This window comes from Pinus tabuliformis, chromosome 9 (assembly GCF_031772625.1).
Source record: "Pinus tabuliformis cultivar Carrire ecotype Pingquan chromosome 9, CPIR1, whole genome shotgun sequence".
Classification (NCBI taxonomy): Eukaryota; Viridiplantae; Streptophyta; class Pinopsida; order Pinales; family Pinaceae; genus Pinus; species Pinus tabuliformis.
Window position 1 is genome coordinate 1,912,980,568 of NC_142307.1, and position 25,482 is coordinate 1,913,006,049.

Sequence of the window (25,482 nt, forward strand, 5' to 3'; positions counted from 1 at the left end):
GTTGTGCGATGGGCAAGTTTGCCAAATCCCCTTTTCCCAGCAGTGACAGCAGAGCGACTGGGATACTTGATTTGATTCATTCTGATGTGAGCGGTCGGATGTCTCATGTTTCCTTGAGTGGATATGAGTACTATGTTTTATTCATTGATGATCACTCCAGGAGGACCTGGATTTATTTCTTGAAGACCAAGAGTGAGGTCTTCAAGCGGTTTCAGGAGTTCAGAGCTCTTGTGGAGACACAGACAGGTCGGAAGATCAAGTCCCTGAGGTCGGACAATGGAGGAGAGTACACCCTTGGAGAGTTTGTTGACTATTGTGCGGAGGCAGGCATTAGGAGGGAGTTCACTGTTCCTTACAACCCCCAGCAGAACGGGGTTGCAGAGAGGAAGAACAGATCCATCATAGGGGCTGCTAAAGCCATGTTACATGATCAGGGGTTGCCATTGTTCTTGTGGGCAGAGGCCTGCAACACAGCTGTTTACTTGCAGAACAGGAGTCCGCATCGTGCCTTGGGGCACATGACTCCGGAGGAGGCTTTCTCTGGGAAGAAGCCTGATCTTGGTCATCTTCATATCTTTGGATGCATTACATACTCCTATATACCCAAGGAGAAGAGGACCAAACTAGAGCCCACCGCAGAGAAGGGTATCTTTGTGGGCTACAGTGAGACCTCAAAGGCCTTTCGGATTTACATTCCTGCACAGAGGAGAGTTGTTGTCAGACGGGATGTGAAGTTCAAGGAGGACAGGGTCTTTAGGAGGTCACGGGAGGGATCAGTCAGACCCTCAGCAACAGTTGAGTCAGTCGCAGGGATCCAGTGGGCAGGGATCAGGAGGATCTGGAGGTACATCTATGAGGATGTCAGGTCCATCAGTGAGCAGTGGCTCGCCGAGCCAGAGGGGTGGTGCTCCGGGCAGCATGCAGAGCAGTTCACAGAGCAGTTCACTAGGGAGTCCACTGATGGACAGTTCACACGGTACCTCAGCTTCTACAGGTTCAGGTGCAGGCAGGAGGACAGCAGACAGACAGTCAGGAGTTCAGGCTACTGATGGTGATGAGGAGGAGGAGTTTCATTCTCCTATGGGAGAAGCATGCTCAGGGAAGAGGAAGCCCAAGTGGCTTCAGGACACCTTTAGAGATGCCACATCTGTTGCTGAGCCGAAGAGGCCGGTCAGAGAGAGTAGACCACCTGAGAGGTTTTGTAGTTATATGGCGATGGTTACCAGCATCCTTGACTCTGAGCCTTCTAGCTATGAGGAGGCAGCTAGCCAGCAGGTCTGGAGAGAGGCCATGCAGGAGGAGTATTCTTCTATCATGAAGAATGATGTTTGGGAGGTGGTGCCGAGGCGTGAGGGCAAATCCGTGGTTACTTCCAGATGGCTTTACAAGGTAAAGCATGCTGCAGATGGCAGCATTGAGAAATTCAAAGCGAGGTTTGTGGCTAGAGGGTTCTCCCAGGTAGAGGGAGTTGATTATGAGGAGACCTTCGCTCCCGTGGCTCGATATACTTCGATCCGCTCCATTATATCGATAGCAGCAGAGATGGGTTGGAAGATCCACCAGATGGATGTGAAGACCGCATTTCTCAATGGCTTCATACAGGAGGAGGTGTACATTGAGCAGCCACAGGGCTTTGAGGTGCATGGGAAGGAGTCCCATGTGTGCAGATTGAAGAAGGCCCTTTATGGCCTGAAGCAAGCTCCCAGAGCTTGGTACTCCAGGATAGATGCATACTTGCAGGGGATGGGTTTCACAAAGAGTGAGGCAGATCCGAACCTTTACTTTATTGTGATTGGTGAGGAGCCTCTCATTCTGGTGCTGTATGTGGATGACTTGATCATTACAGGTGCAGAGAGACTCATAGAGCACTGCAAGAGAGATCTTGCGGCGGAGTTTGAGATGAAGGACATCGGCTTGATGCATTACTTTTTGGGTTTGGAGGTGTGGCAGGAGGAGGGGCATTTCTTTTTGGGTTCCTAAGTCTAAACTTAGGAAAATAAAAATATTAACAGGTATTAATAAAGATAAGGATGGGAAGCTTCTAAGAGATGAGGATCAAGTTTGTTTTAATCTTAGTCGTTGATTAGGGACTTAATCTCGGTCATTGATTCATCAATAGGAAAAGTATAAGAGAAGACTTGAGGGTCATTTGGACACACCAACTGATACTCAGTACCCCAAGGAAAATCAATTCTCAGAGAGAAGCAGATCGATTTCAGAGGGATAGTTGCAGGGTGGAGGAAGAGGGGGGATGAGTTGCAGTTAGGGAGCTCAGAAGAAGTGACGCAGGACTCTGAGAGACAACATAGAGGGACTAGAGCCATGTAGAATGACGCAAGGTTGACGCAGTAGAGAAAGGGAGCTCTCCAGGTTGTCAGAAAGTCTTAGGTGTTTTCTCCCAGTGTCAATGTAAATTTTTTTGTAAAAGCGATTGTTGCTGAAGATTAATAAAACCCTCCTCTACTGCAACGGTTTTCCCGCATTGGGTTTTTCCGGGGACAATTGTCCAAAAAAACTGTGTTGATGTGATTGATTCTTGTGTGTATATTTGTTTCTGTATAATGATGTGATATCTGCAGTAGAATTTATTTTAATATTTACTGGAGGGATTTCATATATAACTTATTGGGAATAATAAGTAGGTGAAATAAATTAGTTGCTGTAGTAATAGAATTTATGTTTAGAAATTTTCACACTAGCTTTGCACTATTCCTCAAGAATCTGACTGTGCCTTGTTGACACTTAAATCCTCCTGCTACTTTACTATTGTGGGCTCCCATAGCAAGGGTACTGATCCATATGAGGAATACACAACAACTGGAATGATCAACTGATTAAGCCCTCCTTGGCTAGATCTAAATCTCTTGTTGCTCTTCCCTCAGATTGTGCCCAATCTCGCATAATGGAGTATCATTCTCCTCCTCCATCTGAGGATAATGCTGCAAATATAGCGAACTCATCCTCCAATCTAGCGAACAGGTCATCAATCTATGCCGATGTTGCGGTCTGTTTCCCTTCTTGTCCTTCTTTCTCTTCGGACATTGGGTGACATAGTGACCAAACTCACCACATCCAAAGCACTTGACCTTCAACAGGTCCTTCTTCTTCTTCTCTCCCATTGATTCTTGTCCCTGACTGGGACCCATCTTTTCTTTCCCCTTTTCTTCAAGGGCTAAGGGCTATATTTTCCTCCTCCTTTTCAACCTTAGGTCCTTTATTACTATTGTTGGTAGCATCATTGTGAGGTTGAGCCTTAGCTTCTCTTAAGTGAAGTCACTCCATAAGCGCTCCCAACCAGGAAGTGTGTCTCGCCCATAAATCACTTGGACGAATGTACGCCACTCCTTGGTGAGCCCGTTGAGTGTTGTGCACACCAACTCACTATCTGCTGGTTTTTCACCAACAACAAGAAGTTCATCTTTGACCGTTTGAATCCTAGTGAGATAGGATGTAACGCTTTCTGCATCTTGACCATTCTCAACTTCTCCTTGATAATCATCTTTTGATTCTCAGATGGATCCTCGTACAACTTCACGAGAACATCCCACATGTCCTTTGTTGTATTTTTGTTTGCAATATGTGGGACGATATGATCCTGAATTTCGTCAAGGACCATCTGCTTGGCTTTGGCCATCTCCTTCTTGTAGGTTGCTAATTGTCATGGATCTATTGGGTCAACCATTATTGCGGTCACAAATTCCTTCAAACTGTGCTTATCCAATACGAATTGCATTCTAGCCTTCCAGACGCCAAAGTTAGAGGCCCCGCCTAATCTGTCTCTATCTCTGAGTCCTGATGCAGCCGTTTTTGCGAAACTTAATTAAACTGGAGAACTATATGCTCGAAATATCTTTCTCCTTCTAGTAACTTACTCAACCTTCTTCCTACTACTCGTACTCCTCACTGGAATGCGTAGATTTGCATTTGGATAATTCAGACTCGCCTCTGGTGTCCTTCCCAAAATTCGCATTGCCTGCTATTCCTCCTCTGGGCAAGTCACTCTATCTCTGGATGTCCTTTTTCGGTCTTGACACACGCACTATTAACCCTGAAATACACACTGGCTGAACTGGCAAGTGTTGAAAAATGTGGAACTAGTTTCGGTCTTCATAAATATGAAATGTACTTTTGATTCTTGTATATTGTAAAATGAAAGAAAAAATATTATTATTGTTTTTGTAGTATGGGTTTCATGCTGAAGGTCTTTTATTTTAGAGGTCAAGCATCGATTGAGTGCTTCTAGGGTTTGTCCTAGGTCAAGAAGTCAAAAGAGTCATTGTCATAAGTTGAAGACCCCATTGGGCACATTGTAACTTGTAAAGAAAATCAATATTTGTCATTAAAAGTGTCAAAATACCCTCCAAGACCAAGTCAGTGTGTCAGTTGGGAAGTCGACCTATTTTGAGGAGCCATGTCCACCTTAAGAAGCCTATATAAAGGCGGGAACTCGACCTCCTTGGAACACATTCATCTCTCACTTATTCAAGTGAAGGAGGATGAAGAAGGCAACAAATAAGGGAGAGAACGAAGAAGATTTGGGCTAAATCTCTCTCACACATGTGAAGAAGGAAGGTAGGGTTTGCTGCTTCAAGGTCAAAATTCTCTATCTATTGGAAGAGAATACAATTGTTGGAAGGACTCAGTAGGTCACCTTCTAGCCCTAGACAAGGAAGCAAAGCAAGCAAAGTTGCTGGGAGGCTTGGGAAGACTAAATTCAATCACACGTGTGGAGGCAACAACAGTTGCTGGGGGCCGAAAATTTCAGACCTGTAGCAGAGGCCAAAATTCTGAAGCTGGGAGGTGGAAGTTGTGCTATTGGAAGATATTTGACTGGGTTTGACTTGTATAAAGGAAGCACATCATTCGGAAGGGTTGGACTTGGTTTTGGAGGGTATTAGTCTTGGTCTAGAGGTCTTGGAATTCGTCAATTGAAGAATCTATCTGAAGAGGAGATTTGCGGGTTTTCCTCTCAGGTGGAGAGGTTTTGGTCCTGGCTTGCAACCTAAATTTTGTGTTCTTGTGTACTATTGTTCTTCTTGTTTTGGTTGCTGCTTGATTTATATACAAACATAATAATAAGTGAAGAAGCTAATAAGTAAGAAAAAGTAAAAAGACATCACAAGCAGTGATCAACAAAAGAGAAATCATCTTAACTATTTCCTTGTAGGTTTCTCAACATGGTATTAGAGCTAAGGTTGGCTAAGGGCATTATGAAGATCTCTACTACATTGAAGAAGTTCCTAAAGAAGTGTGCAAAGGTGTCAAGTCAACTCAAGAAGGGCAACGAAGAAGTATGGGATCTCCTATTTTCTTATAATAAGGAAGTGACCAAGACATCTATAAAGGATGAAGGATTGTTCTTAGCACTCACTAGCACATGTCAAGATGCGAATATTTGGGTGATCGATAGTGGAGCATCATGGCATATGATTGGTCAACACAAGCAATTGAAGACATTATCAAAAGGGAAGTCCTCTTACTCCGTAGAACTTGGTGATAATAAAAGCTACCCTGTGAGAGGAATTGGATCAACTTTGATTGAGCTAGAAAATGGAGGAAACATTCATCTCAACAATATCTTATTTGTTCCAGGTTTGCACAAAAATTTACTTTCCATTTCATGCTTAGAAGACAAGGGTGATCAAGTTGCATTCATTGATGGAAAGGTTGTAGTATGGGGTAAAAACTCAAGCATAGAAGATGCTAGAATGATTGGGATTTATGAAGGAAGACTCTATAGATTGATAACTCCCCTCACTCAAGCTTTGGTTCACATTGAAGTTAGCCCATGTGAACTTTGGCATAGAAGATTTGGTCATCTCCACTACAAAATCTTACCAACCCTAAATACCATAGTAAATGGCATCCCTGAACTAAAAGAAGATCATGAAGGAGTTTGCAAGGGATGTGCATTGGGTAAGAACACCAAGAGACCATTTGGAAGCAGTGCTTCAAGGTCAAAAGAAATTTTGTATCTTATTCATTCTGATGTTTGTGGTCCTATGACTCCAAAGTCACTTGGAGGTCATCTATATTATGTCACATTTATAGATGACCACTCCAGGAAAACTTGGGTTTACTTAATGAAATCCAAGGATGAAGTATTTATCAAATTTCAAGAATTCAAAGCTGAAGTAGAGAAACTTATAAAAAGGAGAATCAAGATATTAAGGTCTAATAATGGAGGATAATATACATCAAAAGAACCTATAGCCTCCTGTAAGGAGTTTGGGATTAAGAGGGAGCTGATAGTCCCATATAATCCCGAGCAAAATGGAGTTGCAGAACGAAAGAATTGGCCCATTGAAGAAAGTGTAAAAGCTATGATACATGATCAAGATCTGCTGAAATTTCTGTGGGGTGAAGCTATGAAGACATCTGTATACATTCGAAATCAAAGTGCCCACAGGTCACTAGATAACTTGACTCCTGAAGAAGTATTCAGTGGGAAGAAACCAAGCGTAGATCATCTCCGAAGTTTTGGATGTCTTGTCTATGTTCATATACCAAAGGACAAGAGAAAGAAGTTGGATCCTGTTACCCACCATTTTGTGGGTGATATCCCTAAGAGAAATTTTTTCTCCAAGATGGTCCTCAGCTTGCAGCCAACAGCCCCTTGCAGCCACCAACTAGCTCATTGTGCCGTTTCTCTGCAACCTGAGCTAGCCATGTGGTCCCTCACCCATCTGTCATGATCGTATGTTTGAAGATGGGCCTCCCGAATGTAAAGGTACGCCTTGTCATTTGTAATTGAGTATTGTAGTTTACTTATCATGGGATACTTTTGGGCATGGCTTAATGGGGGGATTCAACGGAAAGAGTGGGCAGGTCTGTGCTCTTGTTCTCTAGAGTTCTTTTTGGATGTTAACTTTGGACCCGAAATGGGAACCGATACGAAATGCGACCTACCCAAATTTTGGAAACGGGAAAACGCGAATATATATATATATATATATATATATATATATATATATATTAGGACATTTAAGAAATATGTGCAATCAAAAAGCATATATGATACATTCTAATTTATTACATTATGATAAAATTGTCAATTGTCAATGCATAAACTATAAGTCTCTAAATTTACTTCACATTTACTCATGAATGATCACATAATGAAAATAGAAATATCCAAAATCAGCCACGAGAAATTTCTAATTTCTTGTCTCGTGCTTGATTGGGAGTCTCCTCCTACATAGTCAAACAACCTTAGTGCTCTTGATTAAATACAAGTTTCATACCCTGGTACCCTACATGCTCTTCATTATTGGGAGTCTCCCCTGCATAGAGGGCTTGGTTCTCTTGATTAAATACAAGTTCCATACCCTAGTACATGATAAAATCCAATGGAAACATCGCAATCCCCCCAATCCTGAAATCCTAAAAAACAGATAAGTATGCTGGATTTTGAGTGAGATCTAAATTCTACTTTCTCCATATGAAATCCAATGAGGGCGAAACCACTCTCAAACATCCTGAGTCATTTCATGGTAATGTTAAAAATTTAAGTAAAAATGATAAAAAATGATGAAAATGAAAAATAAAGGAGAATATCACTTTTACTTTAAGAATTTAACATTACCATGAATTGCATATGCCTCAAACTTCTTGATGAACTGCATATCAACACTAGGGCAAAAGTTCACTTTTATAACTTTAGATTGGCATCTAGAAGCAACTAGAAGTCACTAGGATAACCTAAAAAGAAATTAGAAAACAAATTAAAAAAATAAATAAAAAAAAACACAAGTAAAACGCTAAAACGTGAGTTGTACGGCCCTAAAACGCTTTTCAGGTCGTACTGGCCACGTTTTAGTTTCGTGAAACGTGGTAGTACGGCCTGAAATGCGTTTCAAGGCCGTACCACATGCGTTTCAGCGTTTTGTACTTGTTTCCATACGGAAACGCCCCCTTGCCCTACGTTTCCTGCAACATAGCTTTAGGGATGGTACTTAATGGGAAACCCTGATTTTGGTTGCATGGTCCCGCTCCCTCATCCATATATATTACACCCCTTTCACTCATTATAACTCCATTCATCATTTCTCCCACCTGGGTCTGCATTCCTCTATTGGGTCCACATAGCGTTAGCATTCCCCTTCCCCTTGCCCACACCTTGGGTCAGGCTTGGAATGATGCCTCGGAGGTTGAAATTGGCCACATGCAACAGGAAAATGTACCACAATTTGCAAAAGATGGTCGGGACAAACACATTTAGCACATGGGCAAAATCCAATACTTGAGCTCTACCCCATCATCATGGCCATCACCCTAGTTCCTATAGGCCCTAGATGAGCCCTGTTTTGTCAGTTAGGAACCCATGGTTGTTCCAACCCTTGGTGGGCAATGAACTGCCCTACCTTAAAAGGGGTGTCCACTACTGTATCTCACACATCATGCTCTTACCCTTTGAGCCCTGAGCAATTAATTAAAGAAAAATCATAAAAGGCAAAAGACATATAAAGAAGGGTGGAAAAATCAAGGCCGGGGCACTTCATGTACCATGATTGCTCCCTCCTATACATTATATACCAAGTGTGGGCTTCCCTTTTACTAACTACCCTTGTACGCCAACATGTGGCCCAGGGATGCCCCTTTTCATTCCCTACTCCATTCATCTTTTTACCACATGCCACCACCTTTCAAATGATGTACCTTGGACATATTATCTCCTTTAGAAGTAGAAACCGCCTAATAGGATGCTTGATTAACCCCATTTGGAGCTTGGAGACATTAGCACATGCCAAAACCCATTATGGAAGGGCATGCCATTATGAAGTCCCCACATATTGTCCATGATTTGTAAGCTCTTTTACTCGATTTCCTTGATGACTTGTACTGGAAGGCTAGGGGACGCATTGGATTTTATGCAAGATTGCAGGTGGTCTCCATCTTGGGTTTGGTCTCCCTATACGGGGTCTTAACCCTCCAGAGGCCTACATTGGCACGTGTAGGGTGTGTTGAAAGCCACGAGCCTCCACAACAGTAGACAACGCTTCATTGATCCCCAGAGATGTTCAGAGATTGCTTGAGATTCATCTACTGGACAAGGAAGATGCACTTGGTTCACCTTTGCCTAGCCAACCCCACAGTTGTACCATGCACTTGGCAGATAACCTAGGACTTGCATGTTGATGTGACATCACTTACACCATCATCTGAGCCCTTACATATGGTCTACAGGCATCTTCAACTCACTTGGAGACCCATGAGGTCATTTGTGTGCCCTCACAGCCATTGGGAGCACCACAGGTTTAGTATGTGGAGAACAAGGGGCCAACCCCTTGTCCATTACTTTTGGAAGTCCAATTCATCATTTTGGCACTTATGGATTTCATCAGGCCTCTTAGAGAGCCCAACAACATGCATTATTGATTATTCGACCTCTTGAGAGGCTTGCTATCTTGTTTATGAGCTAGTTTGGTGGGCTTGTCACCAAAAGTCAGTTATTTGCACATTATTTTATTTGATGGGCTAATGTAGGCTCAAATTAGGTAATTCAAACTCCTAATGAGTGTATAAATAGGAGAGACATGAATTCATTTTGTATCATCACTTGGACTGGATCATTCTCTCTCTTGATAATTTAAAATTTCCTTCTTGGTGGACGAAATTGGAGCATGGATGAATTTTGATGGTTGGATTGCGCTTTCTTATCTTGGAGCTTCTTAATTCGAAAATGTATTGATGGTTGGATATATTCTCTTACATTAAGTACAATTTTGATGCTATTTTCTTTTACTTTGTCCCATGATCATACATTGATGATGGGATTTTCGCTACTTTAGGGCTAATTGCTGCATGCATTTGCTGCTTCATTGTGGAATTATGTTTCTATATAGCATATCTCTATGTATGGGCCATGTTTGTTGAATGAATTTTCCTAGAGATCAAAATTATCTTGATAAGCCATCTTGATTTGCAAACGAAGTATAAATGCTTTAAGGTCACTTTCTTTTTTGCCTTAATGCTAAACAAAGTTTCCCATAAAGCCTCCTTGAGTTGGAAACGAGATTGAATTTATTAATTCTTCTTGACTCCATATCCCCAAAGGAATTAGACACTGATCCACCATAAGGTGATCACCTTAAAACCTTTTTTTCTTCACTTTTCCCCTTTTTTCTAGGTCTAGCCACATTGGGCCACCTAGGGCATCATTTTCCCGACAAAGTAGCCATAGAAAAAGTTCGATCTTTTGGCCTCTACTGCACTGGTGTGTCCTCAAGGTCTCATCCATATTTGAAATTCCGACGGTGGGATTGCCAGATATCCCAACCCTACCCCTGAGACCAAACTTTGCCCTGGTGTTCCCTAGGCTAGTACCTCATAGGATCAATTTGACACTTCTAAGTGGAAACTCTTGTTTTGATCCTTTCCCCTTCCTTGTTTAGGTTAAGATTATCATTGGTTGCTAAACTCCCTCCCCTTAACATAACCTGGGTCCACTTGGTCCCGTGTGGTCCCATACCTTTGAAAGGTTAATTCTTCAAAAACCACTTGTGAAACCAAGTTCAATAAGGATTTTAGGGTTTTGGAAGCTCCTTTACAATTCACACTCCTTGAACCTAGCCCTTAAATCCTCAGCCTCTTATCCTAGAAAGCTTTTTACCTTGCTAAGAAGCAAGCAAGTCCCATTCTTGAGCCTCCCCTTAGGAAAGGGTCCCCGAGATCACTTCACAACCATCTTAGTTGATCTATCCTTTATAAGTGATTCTTTATATAGGGTCTCCTCCCATCTGTGAAAGTCCATAAAAAGTAGGAAGCTTTCACCGCAGACTTGCCTTTAATGCGGATATCAGATCTTTCTTCTTTGATATCATTTACAAGAGCTGGAACCCTAGATGGGGTTGCGTCACAGAAATACAAGAGAGATTTATGCAGTAACCCTCATTGATATTATGATTATTAGTGCAATTGTTACAATGAGATTCACCTCTCTTATAAAGACTTTGAGAGGTCTTATTTATCCAAAACCATGAAAGCTAATAATGATGGAAATCCTAGCTTTTATAGCCTAAGTAACTAGGGCGACTTTATTACACAGGTAAGCCTTATATTCTAACAGTTATACTCTTGTGAGTGTTTACCAGATGAGATCAGCTATTTCTCGTCTTTTCATCCTTTCATCTCTAATTCATCAATCAATATCTGCATGAGGTCTTATCGAAGTGTATCTACTTACCAAGTATGAATAGCATTTGTTTTGCCCAAAGTCCATGAGGTGTTATGAAGGTACATGATGCTACTTGCTTTTGATTTGACAGAAAGGCAGAAACAATATGTAAAGACAAATACAAATCATGGTTGACAGCAAAATCTAGAATATCTGTTAGATGCAATTTGGGCTTGGACATTAAGAAACAAGAATAAGAATATAATCTGCTTGTGATAAAACTGACAATGTTTTCAGTTGTGGGTGGATTGCCAGAAGAAAGTATGACTTTTGTCCTAATATGGATCATAGCCTGGAAAACTGTTATTATACTTCTTATGTTTTTTGCAATTCTAATCTATTAAGGCATTTCCTTTAAATGTAGGTGCCATTATGAAAGTGGAACAATGTAAATATGCTTCTCATTTTAGAGAGTAGTTATGGTGTTTTGCATGACATTCACTTTGGTTGTTTTCATGCAGTACATTATGAGGGCACCCTTGCAGATACTGGTGAGGTATTTGATACTACCCGTGAAGACAATACTCTCTTCTCATTTGAGTTGGGCAAGGGCACAGTAATCAAGGCTTGGGATATAGCTGTTAAAACCATGAAGGTAGTCAAGTGTTTGTATGCTTCACACCCTTTTAAGTTTTATTTGAATTTGTCCGCAACTTACATGATTCTTGTTGTACTTAAAGCTCACATGCGATTGTCTACTGCTTCAAGGTTGGTGAGGTTGCAAGAATTACTTGCAAACCTGAATATGCTTATGGAAGTGCTGGTTCTCCTCCAGATATTCCAGAAAAGTAATATATATTCCTGTGTAACGATTTTAAATCTTGCAATTTGGATTTACTGTTCGATAATTGGCAGCAATTAAATGAAATATAACTCTCTTATTTGGTTAGTTATATTTTAGTTTCACTCTTCATGTTCTTTTCTGTTAGTGCAACACTCATTTTTGAGGTGGAGTTGGTAGCATGCAAACCACGGAAAGGTTCAACTTTCGGCAGTGTTTCAGATGAGAAGGCCAGACTAGAGTAAGTTTAATGTTCTGCCTATCTTGCCTGGCCTATGGGCTATATAAAGTGCTGAATGCTTACCACTCAGTTAAGAGAGGTATGTAGATTATCATGGCTGAATATAATCTCAATATCTCTGGCAGGGAGCTGAAGAAACAGAGAGAAATTGCTGCAGCTAGCAAAGAAGAAGAAAAGAAACGCAGGGAGGAAGCCAAAGCAACAGCGGCTGCTCGTGTTCAAGCAAAATTGGAGGCAAAGAAAGGGCAAGGTAGAGGGAAAGGGAAAAGCAAGGGAAAATGATAGACTAGCTCTACAAAGCCCTAGGGTGATGGACTTCATTTCTTTTGCATTAAGATGAAGTTATAAATATAAACTTCAATATATTATTTTTTGGTTTGCTTCTCACTTGATTAAAAACCTAAAAGGTCCATCTAAATTTTTGTTTTTTGGATGATATGTTTGTGCAATGTAACTGTTTACACTTCTCGGTTTTTGCTTATATTCTCAACTTTGTACGTAATCATACTTTTTACATGTTCCTGTGTTACGTGTGTTTGTTTTCGAATCAGGCATTCAACCTTCACCAAGTAAGAAAGATGCAACAAACTTTCAGTGGGTATATATTTACTTAACAGGTGGCTTAATAAATGATCCTATTTTGTCGGGTGCAATTATGTAATGAAAATACTACAATTCAAGGGTTTTCCATTAGGAAGGGTGGACCCCTCCCTTAGTATTCCAGTCTCTTAGCCTGACCTTAACATTGAATGGATTGTCTTGGCATGTGAGCTATTATAGTGTACCATGACTATAATAATCCATATTAATTAAAATTCTCCTATTTGATTGGGTGTAATTATGTAATGAAAGAACTTTAGTTTTTCCCGTTTAGGAGGATGGCCCCTACCTTTCATAATCCACTCCACTCTCAGCCTAATTTAACATTGAATAGAATGTTTTGGCATGTGAATTATTATATTGGTCCATGACTACAATAATCAATATTAATTAGAGTAAGGAATAGAGTACATAATATATATTCGAAAGAATCTTTGTTAGATCTTACAGTGGCTTCTCTACACTAATTTCATTTCTATAAACATTCTAATACTCCCCTTCAACCTGTTTTCCTTACAAAGAAATACTCTGCAGAGAATCCCAGGGTAAGTTGGTAACTGGTGGACAGCGGATAAATTGGTAGTCACAGAAGTGGCTGGTAACTCTAAAGGAAATGGTAGGAATGCATCCTGTGACCTCCCTTGGTATTTTGCTCATTTGTGGATAGTGTTGAACCAACCAAGCTTTCCCTTGCAGCTACTCCCCAACAACTCCTCAAAATAGTACAAAATAAATCTAAAATTTGTCACAAGTTCACACTACAAAAAATAGTTTGATAAAAATTGCTAACTGCACGCCAACCCCATTCATACTGTCTCAAAAGAATGGAACTAATTTCGTTCAGCATGGAGGAACATAGGTCATCATCATCACTATATTTATTTGACAGTGTCAAAAAAACCAACGGAGCTTTCTTTGTGGCTGTTCCCCTTCAACTTACAATTGTACAAAATAATTCCCAAATTTTCACAAGTTCACACTACAAATGGTAGTTTGATAAAAATTGCAAACTGCATGCCAACCCCATTCATACCATCTTCAAAGAGTGGAACTAATTTGGTTCAACATGGAGGAACATGGGTCATCATCATCACTATATTTATTTGACTGAGAAAATGGCTTAGTCTGCTTAGAATATGATGGCTTCAAGCTTTAGTTATTCAACTCCAAAAGCATGCCAGTCTTTATTTGAATGTATTTTGAGCTTCACAATCTTGCAGAGATTGCAATCTTCTGCTTGATACCCTTTTTGTGGCAAACTTCCCCATGCAACGACATCGCAAGACTGGACCAAAAAGTGAATGCAGTCGACTCTCATCATATTGAAATTTACAATGGAATTCATATAGGCAATTTGAAATTTGTCTAAAAATCACGTGGAAAAGGAGCATTCTACTGATTAAGTCCTTTGTCTGCTATGATACATGACCGATACCATGAAAAGCAAAGATTCCGTACATGCAATCATCCTTACATGAGAATTTTTCCGAGTGTACGAGCAGATGCCTATGGGCAGTTGGGAATTTATCATTCAAATCCTAAATCTTCTGCGTTTGAGTTCAGAGTCTCCGTGGCAAGGTTGATTCCCTGAACATTCTATCTTTCATTAACATGGTGGAGTCACAAATTTTCAATTGGGTAACTAATCCTTGGGCTTTAAAATTTTGTCCTTGCAGATAGAATCCTTCGAGTACTCCCCCTTTCGTCAACTTGATGAAATTAAGAGTCGATCACTCTTGCCCTTTTAATATCAAGTTGTAGAGTCTAAGATAAGAGTGCAAGTCAGACCTGTTTTGTCGAGAGAAACCACATGTTTAGTTATGTTAAGATTGCTTTGAGATGCCCCACCAAATAATGGTGTGATGGTCGAGGATTTAAATTTGTGAACATTGTGTTTATTCTTGATCTGAGTTAGATTATTGAATCTAATTGTCAGGTTGCATAAGCTCAGAAGAGCGAAAAACCTTGTCAAGACTGTGGGGTAGGTATAGTTGTTCAACTTTACAAGTTGAAAGGCAAGATTGTGGGTCAAATTAACGTGTCTTGATGAGGAACTAACTTGTAAATCTAATTGTAAATCTTGTGTAGATTGTGGGGTAGGTCCAATTGTTTAGGGTTTACAAGTTCGAAGGCAATATTGTGGGCCAAACTAACATCTCTCCAGGAACTAGTAAAAACCTACAACCTTAAGTTGACAAAATGGATTATCCTGCAATCCTAGGTTAGTGTGATTGACATCTTGTAACCATGGGTTTTGGGTCTAACATGTCTTTGCAATGACAAAGTGGGGAATTTGTTGGGACAATTGTATTAGCAATGACAAAGTGGAAATTTCGTTGAGCGAGTGTCAAGTATAACCTGCAACAATAGGTTGTGGGTCAAACTAATTCTCATGAGGTGGAACTAACTTGTAAATATAAGGTTTTATAAAAACTCGCAAGAGCTAGAAATCTCGTGAAGATTGTGGGGGTAGGCACGCGAAACTAACTTGTAAATCTAATTGTCAGGTTTCATAAACTCATAAGAGCTAGAAATCTCGTGAAGGGGTAGGCATAGTCGTTCAAGATTTACAACTTGAAAGGCAAGATTGTGGTTTCAAGTAACTTTTCTCTCGATGAGCTAGTAAAAACCTAAAATTTTAAGTTGATAGAATGGATTATTCTACAATCCTAGGTTAGTGCAATTGACATCTTTGTGGGACCAACATGTCTCTACAATGCCAAAGTGGAGAATTTGTTGGATAAAGTGTCAATTTTCATTCTTTTAGTGATAGGTTGTTAGAAAGTGCATTTGCAAGGACAAAGTGGAAATTTTGTTGAGCAAGTGTCAAGTTCCATTATTGCAACTATAGGTTGTGGAACGAACATAATTTTATAATCCAAATTTGCTGGAGCACCATACTTCGCAACATTATGTTGCATGCCTACAAAATAAATGTCAACAGAAATAAAACAACATTATGTTGCATGCCGACAAAATAAATGTCAACAGAAATAAAACGGATAACAACTATATGTTGCAGAACAAGATTGCAATGTAAGGTCGTAGGCCTGCTAAAGTCAAGGAGCTCAACCACAAAAGATGAGTAACTAGAAAATAATTCCATTTATCAACAAAATCCTGTATACATGTATGGATTGTAACAAGAAGTGGGGAATGGGAAGATGCAAGTGTAAAAATTGTGGTGTTGTAGTCAAAGATTTGTTTATAGTATATTTCTTGTGTAAATTCTTATCTGCATGTATGTCCTGTTTATTTATTGTATATTGCTTGTGTAAATCCTTGTATACATGTATGGCTTGTTTTTCTTGACATATTATAGTTGTGAATTCGTTTTCATTGACCAAGAAAAAGCCCAAGAACAAAAACGTGGGAATGCAAATTTTGAATATGATGCATATACAAAGAAATCTGATGTAAAAGATACATGGAAGGGTTACTTTAGTCCTCAATTTGTTTTTCTTGACCAATAAAAAGCCCAGGGAAAAAAAGTGAATGAAAATTTTGAATATGATGGATATACAAAGAGAGATCTGATGTAAAAGATACCTGGAAGGGTTACTCTAGTCCTCAAGCTTTAGAGAGAGCTTTCCATCGGGTAGGACATATTATAATCTTAAACATGACATTATATGACGCATATTGTGACCTATGTTATAGTTATTTGGCTAGTAAGACCATGGTTTTGTAATTGAAAAACATATATCTATGGTGATAGGTCCTCGTTATTCCATTGTCTCATTATGCAAGGCTTTTGGTATAAAATAATATTTGTTAATTGAGTTAAATAAAATGCTAGGGTAGATGGTAACTTGGACCACAACTTGGGCTTCTCTCTCTCTCTCATATGTTTACACATGCACATAAAAGACTTCCTCAATGGTTTTGCATTTATTGGATGAAAGAAACCAAATTATAAATCACTTACAAATGGGAAATTATAGAATTGTGTATTCAGAGTGAAATCAAGCTCTAGATTGGATTTGAGATGAACAAAAGGTATTGACCAAATTTCCCCTATTGCTGGTGGATTTTAACCCTAGTTTTTGGACATAAGGAGCAAACTACAAGTTGTTCAGGGTGGCGATTTCTATTGTTTACCATACAAACTCAATGTTGTAAATTGTAATATATGTTTACCATATAACTCAATGCTGAAATAAATATCATGAGTTAGGAAGCATAACTAGTTTTATAATTGGTATAACTCTAAGCTAAATTATACTAAAGAATAAACATATCTTGGCACACACAAACATAATAGAGGCATAACATCCATTTGCACTAATTCATAATAATGAATAAATATATTCACTTTTGTTGAAGGAAACCAAACAATGCAAAGAGATATGGTTAGTGATGATAAAGCTAATTAATGTATTATTCTATTCTATTATAACTCTTGCTATGTAATCATGGTAGTAAGTGTATAATAGTCAGGACACTATCATGCCATTTTGGTCCACGAGACAAAAACATATAAGCATACAATAAATCATCATTCAAAGACACGTAGAAAGATTAGAATTACATGAATCCATAAAATACCTAATAAAAATCGTTTAGGCGTGTGAATGGATTGCAACCCAAGTATGTACCTTGGATAAAGAGCATGAAGGTAAAAAATTTGATGTTCTTTATGAATTGGTGTAATCAATCCACTAATGAACTTATTCCCCTACTTGGTGTTAATTTTTCTTATCTTAGCAAGCCTACAATTAGTTATGAGTAGATTTGTGTCTTTTGAACAAAAGCACCAGCTAGGGTATTAGCCAAATAAATTTAGCATAAAGCAAATAATACCAATCTTGATCACAAAAATGACAGATTCTGTTCAATTAGAGTTCATTAAGTTCTGAATTTATTTGGGTCCCCTTCTTGGGAAAATGGCCCAAGTAAGGAATTTCATACGACATTGGATCTAATCCAGCTGATCAAACACTCCTTGGTTGATCTAGATCTCCTTGTTGCCCCTTCCTCGAACCCAACACGCTATTTAATAAGTGTCTCTCAGTCTTGTGTTGTTGTATGGTGTCTTCTCACTCTTCTTAGCCTTGCTTTTATAACTTTACATTGAGTTAAATCCCTAACCCTAATATCCAAAATGATATATTAAAAATTGACAACTTAGGGATGATTTTCCTTAAAATCTCATTTCTAGCGATTCTCGAGTGACTTTCTAAAAATAGAAAGTCATCTCTATCATTTCAAGTATGACTTTCCAAAAATAGTAAATCACCTTGCATCAATTTGTAATGAAGTATGGTAGAGGGAAAATCACCTAACTTATCATGAATCAATCATAATAGTTCATTTTTGACTTAATCATCAATATTATTAATATTATCATCCTTTATGATACTATGATATTATTATTAAAAGGAATTACATGTCACCTTACCTTCATCACCTCAATCACTTCACACGTCTCTCTTTGATGACTCACATGGCACTATGTAACTCACTCTTTCTTAGAGACATTAAAAGACATGACATATTTCTCTTACACTCATTAAAGACATATCATAAAATATTCCTCTTACGCTCTCTTTAATGCATATGTTAAACTTTCCTTAACTACTCTGCATTTCTCTCTTTAATGGCATGAGTTACACTCCCCTAAATGGCATATGTTACTCTGCTTCAAGGTATGTGTATTGCTCCTCCTTTATGACAAGAATTAGTTGCTCCACCTATATATGTGTCTCATGTCTTCTCACATGACCACTACTACTTGCACATTGTGAAAGAAGAGTTCGAACTTGTGAGAGAGCGTGGGAGAAACTTGAAGAAGATTGTGAGAGAGATAGACCTAGAGAGTAAGAGCAAAACATGGTGAGCCAAGGTTGATTAAGTGCTTCAATGTTTCAATGTTGATTTAGAAGAAGGGAAGGTTGATTCAGTGTTTGCATTTGTTACTGCTACCACTGATCTTCATGCTACAACTTGGTTCAGATCTGGGTGAACTTACTCATTTTCCTAATCTCCCATTGTACTATGTATCTTTGTTGAACAATTGATATCTAATACAATAAGAATTTGGTTGGGTTTTCCCCTTATGGGTTTTGCCCTAGTTATTGGACCTAAATTCTTTGTCTCATTTTGTTCTTGGCTGTCTTCTATTGTGCATTTGGTTTATTTTCTATCTACAATTGCTTAACTAATATTGCAACAGAAAGAATTTGGAATAAGTAATTGTTTCAACATAGAACATTAGAATTTCAATTTGATTGACAGTCGAGATTAGATCTCGCCTCATATGAGACCAAGGGTTGAGATTAAAACATAATCAATAAAGTAATTTACTTTACTTTTCCCAAGTTTACTTTGGCTCAATAAACTAACATAATAACTATGTGCTTTTCCTGAGTTAGACTTATGCTAAGTTCCAAAAACAACTTGCTTGCACTAGAGCAAGTATCTAATGACATTGTGGGCAACTTATACACGCTTAAACACTTAGGCCTATGTAGAAGGACTCGCACGGGTTACAAACATTAACACTCCCTCAATGCCACATGGAACTAACTTTGATCTAGGATTCGCTGCCTTGGCTTCTCCCTTTGAACTGTAAACCTTCACTGCACTATGGTATGGAAACATCCTAGAAATATTATTGTCCTTATCATGATTCCTAGAAGCTTCTAACTCATGAACATTTCGTAAGGTCATCTCATACCAAGAGACATATACTTGGGAGGAATCTATTGACTACTCTCCCCCCTTTGAACATGAAGGTCGACTCCCTTTGAGTTGCTCAACTTTTGGAGTAGTGTTATCAAAACCAAATCGGATTGCACTGAACTGACTGGTCTGATGGTTTTAGAGGGAAAACCAATCCGAAATGGTGTCAATGATTGGAAAAGGTCGGTCGATACCAAACTGACTTGTTTTCATCGAATCAATTGGTTTAGTATTGAACTCAATGCTTTTGTAGAAGGTTACCAAAGACCGTTTGAACACAAAATTTTTTAAAGCAATAATTTATGAGCAGGGAAGCCTACTGTTCTTTCATTTTCATCATTTTACTTAAATTTTTAACATTACTATGAATTGACTCAGGGTGTTTGAGAGTCGTTTTGACTTCATTGCGTTTCATTTGGAGAAAGTAAAATTTTAGATCCCACTCAAAATCTAACGGACTTAACAATTTTTTAAGATTTCAGGATAGGGGGGATTGCAACACTCCCATTGGATTTTGTTATGTATGAGGGTATGGAACTAACATTTAATTAAGAACACTAAGCCCTCTGTGTACCTAAATGTTCGTGACATTGATTGTTGAACTCCTATATCATGACCTTCCAAAAATGTACCCTTCACTCAAATAGAATCTTGACTTGACATGCTACTTTTTTTCTATCTTATTTTAATCCTTAGAGGGTGATATTGATGATGAAGATCTCATATAGGCAATTATTTTGATAATATGTACGTATTTGTTGTAACATGATTTTTTTTGGATGCTAGAGGTCATCTAGGGCTTGTTTGTTGATGTATTTTTGGTTTAGAGATGGATTGCACTCGATGTTATTTTGGTTATGTGCACCCTTAAATGCTATGTAAATGAGAACTTTCGTTTATTTATATATAAATGATTTGGATTCGAATGTATGAACATGAATATTTATATTTTTTTCCTTTAAAATTTGAATATTTTGTGTGTTTTTGATTGACAAGTTTTTTGGTCTAATTTTTTTACTGATTCCAATCTAGTTCTCATCAGTGCCCGTTTTAGGGGGTTTACTGGTTCGATTAACGGTTCAGTTATGTTAACATTGCTTTAGAGCTACTTGCTCCTTGTTCTCTATCACTTCTTTGCTTTGTGCCTTTGCTTAAATAAACTGTCCCCTTTGCCAATATATGTTGCTCTCTCTAACTCTTAAAACATGTCACTCATTAGAGTCGGATCCACTAGATCTAATCAATACCTTCCCATTTTGGAAAACAACACAAAACCCATTCTTCTCCATCATGGACACTGAGAGCGAACTCCACCTAAGTTTTGACACCCACAACACATCCTTCACTTCCATCCTGCCTCTTGACTTGAGTTGGAATATCATTGTTCCAACCCCTTTAAGTGAATGTTTGGCATCATCACCAAAATGCACATGCAGTTCTGAGTCCCACTTGGTCAGGTTGTTGAAGTCATCTCATGCCCCTGTCATATGCCTTGTGGCTCCGCTATCTAGCACACACACTAGTAATGTGCCCAAGGTAAGGTAAAAACAAATATGAATTCTATATCGAACTTCCTGGAAAACTCCTCTTGAGCTTTTGTCGATGCAATTACAACTGCCTGCATGCCCTTTCCTCTTTTCTTCCTCTTCGGAGACTATGAAGCATAATGTCCAATTTTATGACAGGTGAAACACTTGACCTTAGTTAAGTCCTCCTTCTTCTTAAACTATGAGGTTGACTCTTCACCCTTTGTGCTCGATCCTTTGCTCCTCATTGCCTGAGTAGCAAGAGAAAGGTTCTCTTCATCTCCACTCTTCTACTATCCTCCATATAGGGACTTCTCCCAAAGTTCCTTTTGGGTGAAGTCATCCCACAGTCTATTCCAATTTGGTAGATTTTCTCTTGCTAGAAAGCTTGTTACAAAGAGAGCACATGGTTTTGAGAACCTGCTCAGGGTTGTTCTTACAAGCTCATCATCTAGCAAGGCTACCCCAACAACTCCAAGCTCATCTCGAACTTTTTGACCCTGGTGAGGTATGTAGCCATGATGTTTGATTCAACCATCTTGGTATTCATGAGCTTCTCCGTCAACACCATTTTCTGATTTTGATTGTCACTCTGATACAGACTTATTGAAGCGGTCCACATCTCAAAGGCGCTATCCTTCTTTGATATGTGAGGGACCACATGATCCTTCACCCATCCATGATGATACATCTAGCCTTTACGTCTTTGAACTCATGAGTTTCCAGAGTTGTAGTGTTTTAAGGAGTTGTAATCTTGGTGGTTGTAAACTACCATAGGTTGTTCTCCTTAAAAACCAATGTTATCCTCTCCTTCCATGGAGTGAAGTTGTAAGCCCCATCTAACTTGTGCTCAAACCTTAGATTGGTTGATGCCATCCAAAAATTGGAAAAAAATTCACTGAAACTGTACTCACACCTTGAATGGTACGGTCTCTCTCTCCCCCTCTAAGGGCTAGCCTCTGCGAATCATACTAGTATTGCTGTCTCTTTTGCCAAACTCTCGTGGACCCGACCATGCCTCTGGCTTGTTTCTCGACTACTTGGTGGCTATTGTGGCTGGATTTTCCTTCGGTCATGTGCCTTTCCTGACCACACTTACTATGGCTTGTGCACTCGGTTGTCGGTTCACTGTCCACTCAATCGCTGAGCCCCACATCCACAACTTTGCAGGGAAACTTTGTTAGCTACCACCCTACTAGTCACATCTAGCAGTCTAAATGCAAGCTTCACTGCTCAACAACTTACATGGTGGTTGGCCCCTTTAATTTGTCGCCTATTGCATCTAAAACCCTCTGCATCACACTCATACAATGTGGACCTCTTGCTTGACCCACTTCAATTGATGTCCTTCGACCAATGTTGCTCCCTCCACTGATCTTTCTCTATGAGTGTGGCCTCTTTGTCGTTTTGTGACTGTTGAGCTTCCTTTTTCCGACCTGTGCCTTGCCCTTGTCGGTCCCTTTTCCTGACTCGCCACATGCTGTTCTCGTCCTGCTACGTCCCGACTCCTCTGCTTCCTATGGCCTTGTTTTCTTGTTGGGTGTGTTGTGGCCTCGACCAATGCATTGTCTTCTTGCATTTTCCTGTTGGGGACTAATCAGTGTGATGTCGTTTCTCTGCCCTCTATGCCTTCCCCAAAAGCCACCCTCGTTCAAACTTCCTTTCCAATGCACATAGCCCCAACCTGCTTTGCGTCCTTGTCGATGATTTGTGTTTGGTGCTCTAGTGCTACCGCTGCCTGACCTTTTTCGTACACTAGTCTTTAAGCAACTTTCTATGTGCTTTGTTCTGGTGGTTGTGGACCGACAACCTAGTTTGTTGCCACCACCATTATTTTTTTGTTTTTTATCTTTTTTATTTATTTATTTAAATTTAAAAAATATCTCGACTATACTCAGCCCAAGGCCCCTTTCTTGTGATTATTTTATTATTGTTATTTTAAATATATATTTTATTTATTTAACGCAACCCAAATTTTCAGCCCTCCCCAAAATATTATTGCTTTATGGCACTCTACAATTGATTTTTTTGGCCTTTATTTTTTTTTCCCACTCATATGATTGCAACCAAACTTGGCCCCAACAATTTAGAGGAATCAACAACTATGTTAGTTTCATACTTGCATGAGACATTGTTAATTCCAACTGCTACTACTATAACCTCTAGGTACCTACATACACCCCTTCCATAGACGCAAGTTAATCCCAAGGATTTGAACTTAGGATCTCATAGTTTACACAATACTTCATAACACAACCATTGCCAATTCAACTGCCCTTGGAGGCTTCATCACCCATAGTTAAGAGTCATTTGGAGGGTCTATTTTAACACTTATGGTTCTTTCTTAACATGTCTTAGGGGTGTTCCTTTTCTTTTATGATTTGTAATTAATTATAATAATGAATTATCGACAAGTGACCTATAATCTAATACACCTATTTGCATTAATGACAATTGAAATTTGTCACTTGGTTAGTGTTCACGTTCAAATATGGCGACAATGTGATTTAAACAAAATTCATGGATAAACTTCACCATATAGTTTGATAAAATAGATGTCGTTAAGCTAGTGACAATTTTTTTTTAATAATTATAATTAGCAATTAATTATATTTTTTTTATTATTAATAAAACTAATATAATTAATAATTAGCCGATAAAATATTGTTTATTATTATGTTTATATAGCCCTGATTGGAAGATTTATATTAAATAAAAGTTGCAATAAATCTAGTAGTAGGGGTACATCCATTTTATTTATTTATTTTTTCACCGAAAAAAAATAAACAAAAAAGTAGAGTTCTAATTTATAACTATCTACCATAAACAACTTCATATACAACATTGTCCAAAAATACCTAGTAGTTAACTTTTACCAAAAAAAGGCCTAGAATCTTGATTATTTTATAAAATATATATACTTAGCAAAAGGAGGAATGTTAGTTGGAATCTTTGTCCACTACTACCTTGATTGGATCCAACACCTGCTTAATTAATTTCACATTCTCTAGAAGGTGAAATATGATATATTCCATAAGCATCCCAAAGTTTGAATTAACAAATTGCACTTGATTCGAATTTCTAGATTTCTACCTTTTGACAGGTTGACCGCCATGTTCCACAGTTCACTTTAATCTACCTCAAATGCATTTAGTTGATCCCTCTATTACATCAATGTTCCCCATTATAATTTCAATCTATAAATTTACATTGTTTTCTTGTTCCTTAATTTTCTCCATGATTGTGTGAATCAAGCTACAATTTCCTTCGATCACCTCTTCAGGTCTCCTTAGAGTGCACATGATCTCCTCACATTCCTTATAGTCCATCTAAAAAGAGCAAAGGTATAGGTTGCAAAGTCGGGTATGATAAACACAAAATTTAGGACTGCAAATCTTAAATAGAAAAGGTTAAATATTTAGGAACCAAGGCAAGAGATAATGGTTGATGAGAGGAAACATATATAACATGGCCAAGGTGAAAATTAGATAGGGTAGACACAATTGTGTCCCTTGACAAGAGAAAACCAAAGGAGAAAAACTACTTATAACACAAACAAAACTTGTTCCTTAAATGAGAGGCATCAATTACCACTATCGGAGGGTCATAAATGAACAAAAAGTCACCCAAATCAAAATATTCTTGAGGGAGTGATATAATTTCTATCATAAATATGATCAAATCCCTAAATAAATGAGGCAAACTAAACTCTTCAAAGACAAGACTGGAAAACCAACAAGAGCATTCCAATGTCTTTGTTGAGATTGCCAACTTACCCAAAAAGTCTAGAAGGTATAGCATTGAAGCCATCAAATAGATGCCTAGACTAAAAACCATAAGACATGACCTTGAATTAGTAGTTCAGTAACCTCACATGGAAAATTCCAATCACATTGCCATAATTCCATAATGGTTGTGCCAAATACCATCTGCTAGTCCATAAACATGCAAAGAGGTGATATAAAGCATGTAGCCAGAAGGGAACAATCACTTCTCATAAGTCATTCTTTTGTGTGATTTGCGATCCTTGCAATGGTCCATGTGCCATTTCAAGTGTGATTTACATGGTATTTCTTCATTAATTCAAGGGATAGTTTGGTAATACTCCTTGCTATTAATGATGATACTCCCCTCATTTCTAAATATTGCTTGGTGACAAAACAATCCAAAACAACATTATTTTGTCACAAGACATGATAATTTTTCACTATTATTTGAGTGAATACATTTGACCATATAATTATAATAACTAATTTGTTATAAGTGTCACTATTATTAATTAATTGTTAATTAAACATACTATTTTAATTAATTAAAAATAATATATATATATATATCTATATATATATAACTAATTTGTTATAAGTGTCACTATTATTAATTAAACATACTATTTTAATTAATTAAAAATAATATATATATATATATATATATATATATATATATATATGATAAAATAACGACTATGTTAGTC

General features: G+C 38.4%; 1 protein-coding gene across 2 annotated transcripts in view; it reads left to right on the forward strand.

Annotated features, from left to right (window-relative positions):
* The window catches only part of LOC149156581 (FKBP-like peptidyl-prolyl cis-trans isomerase family protein), a 50,373-nt gene extending 37,694 nt beyond the window's left edge, over nt 1-12,679 (forward strand). For both annotated transcript variants that reach the window (XM_089438312.1, XM_089438311.1), the window contains exons 3-6: nt 11,638-11,771; nt 11,885-11,964; nt 12,106-12,198; nt 12,324-12,679. In XM_089438312.1, coding sequence (XP_089294438.1) covers nt 11,638-11,771; nt 11,885-11,964; nt 12,106-12,198; nt 12,324-12,480 — 464 coding nt within the window. In that variant the 3' untranslated portion in view covers nt 12,481-12,679. The remainder of the gene's footprint in view (nt 1-11,637; nt 11,772-11,884; nt 11,965-12,105; nt 12,199-12,323) is intronic.
* The last annotated feature ends 12,803 nt before the right edge of the window (nt 12,680-25,482 follow it).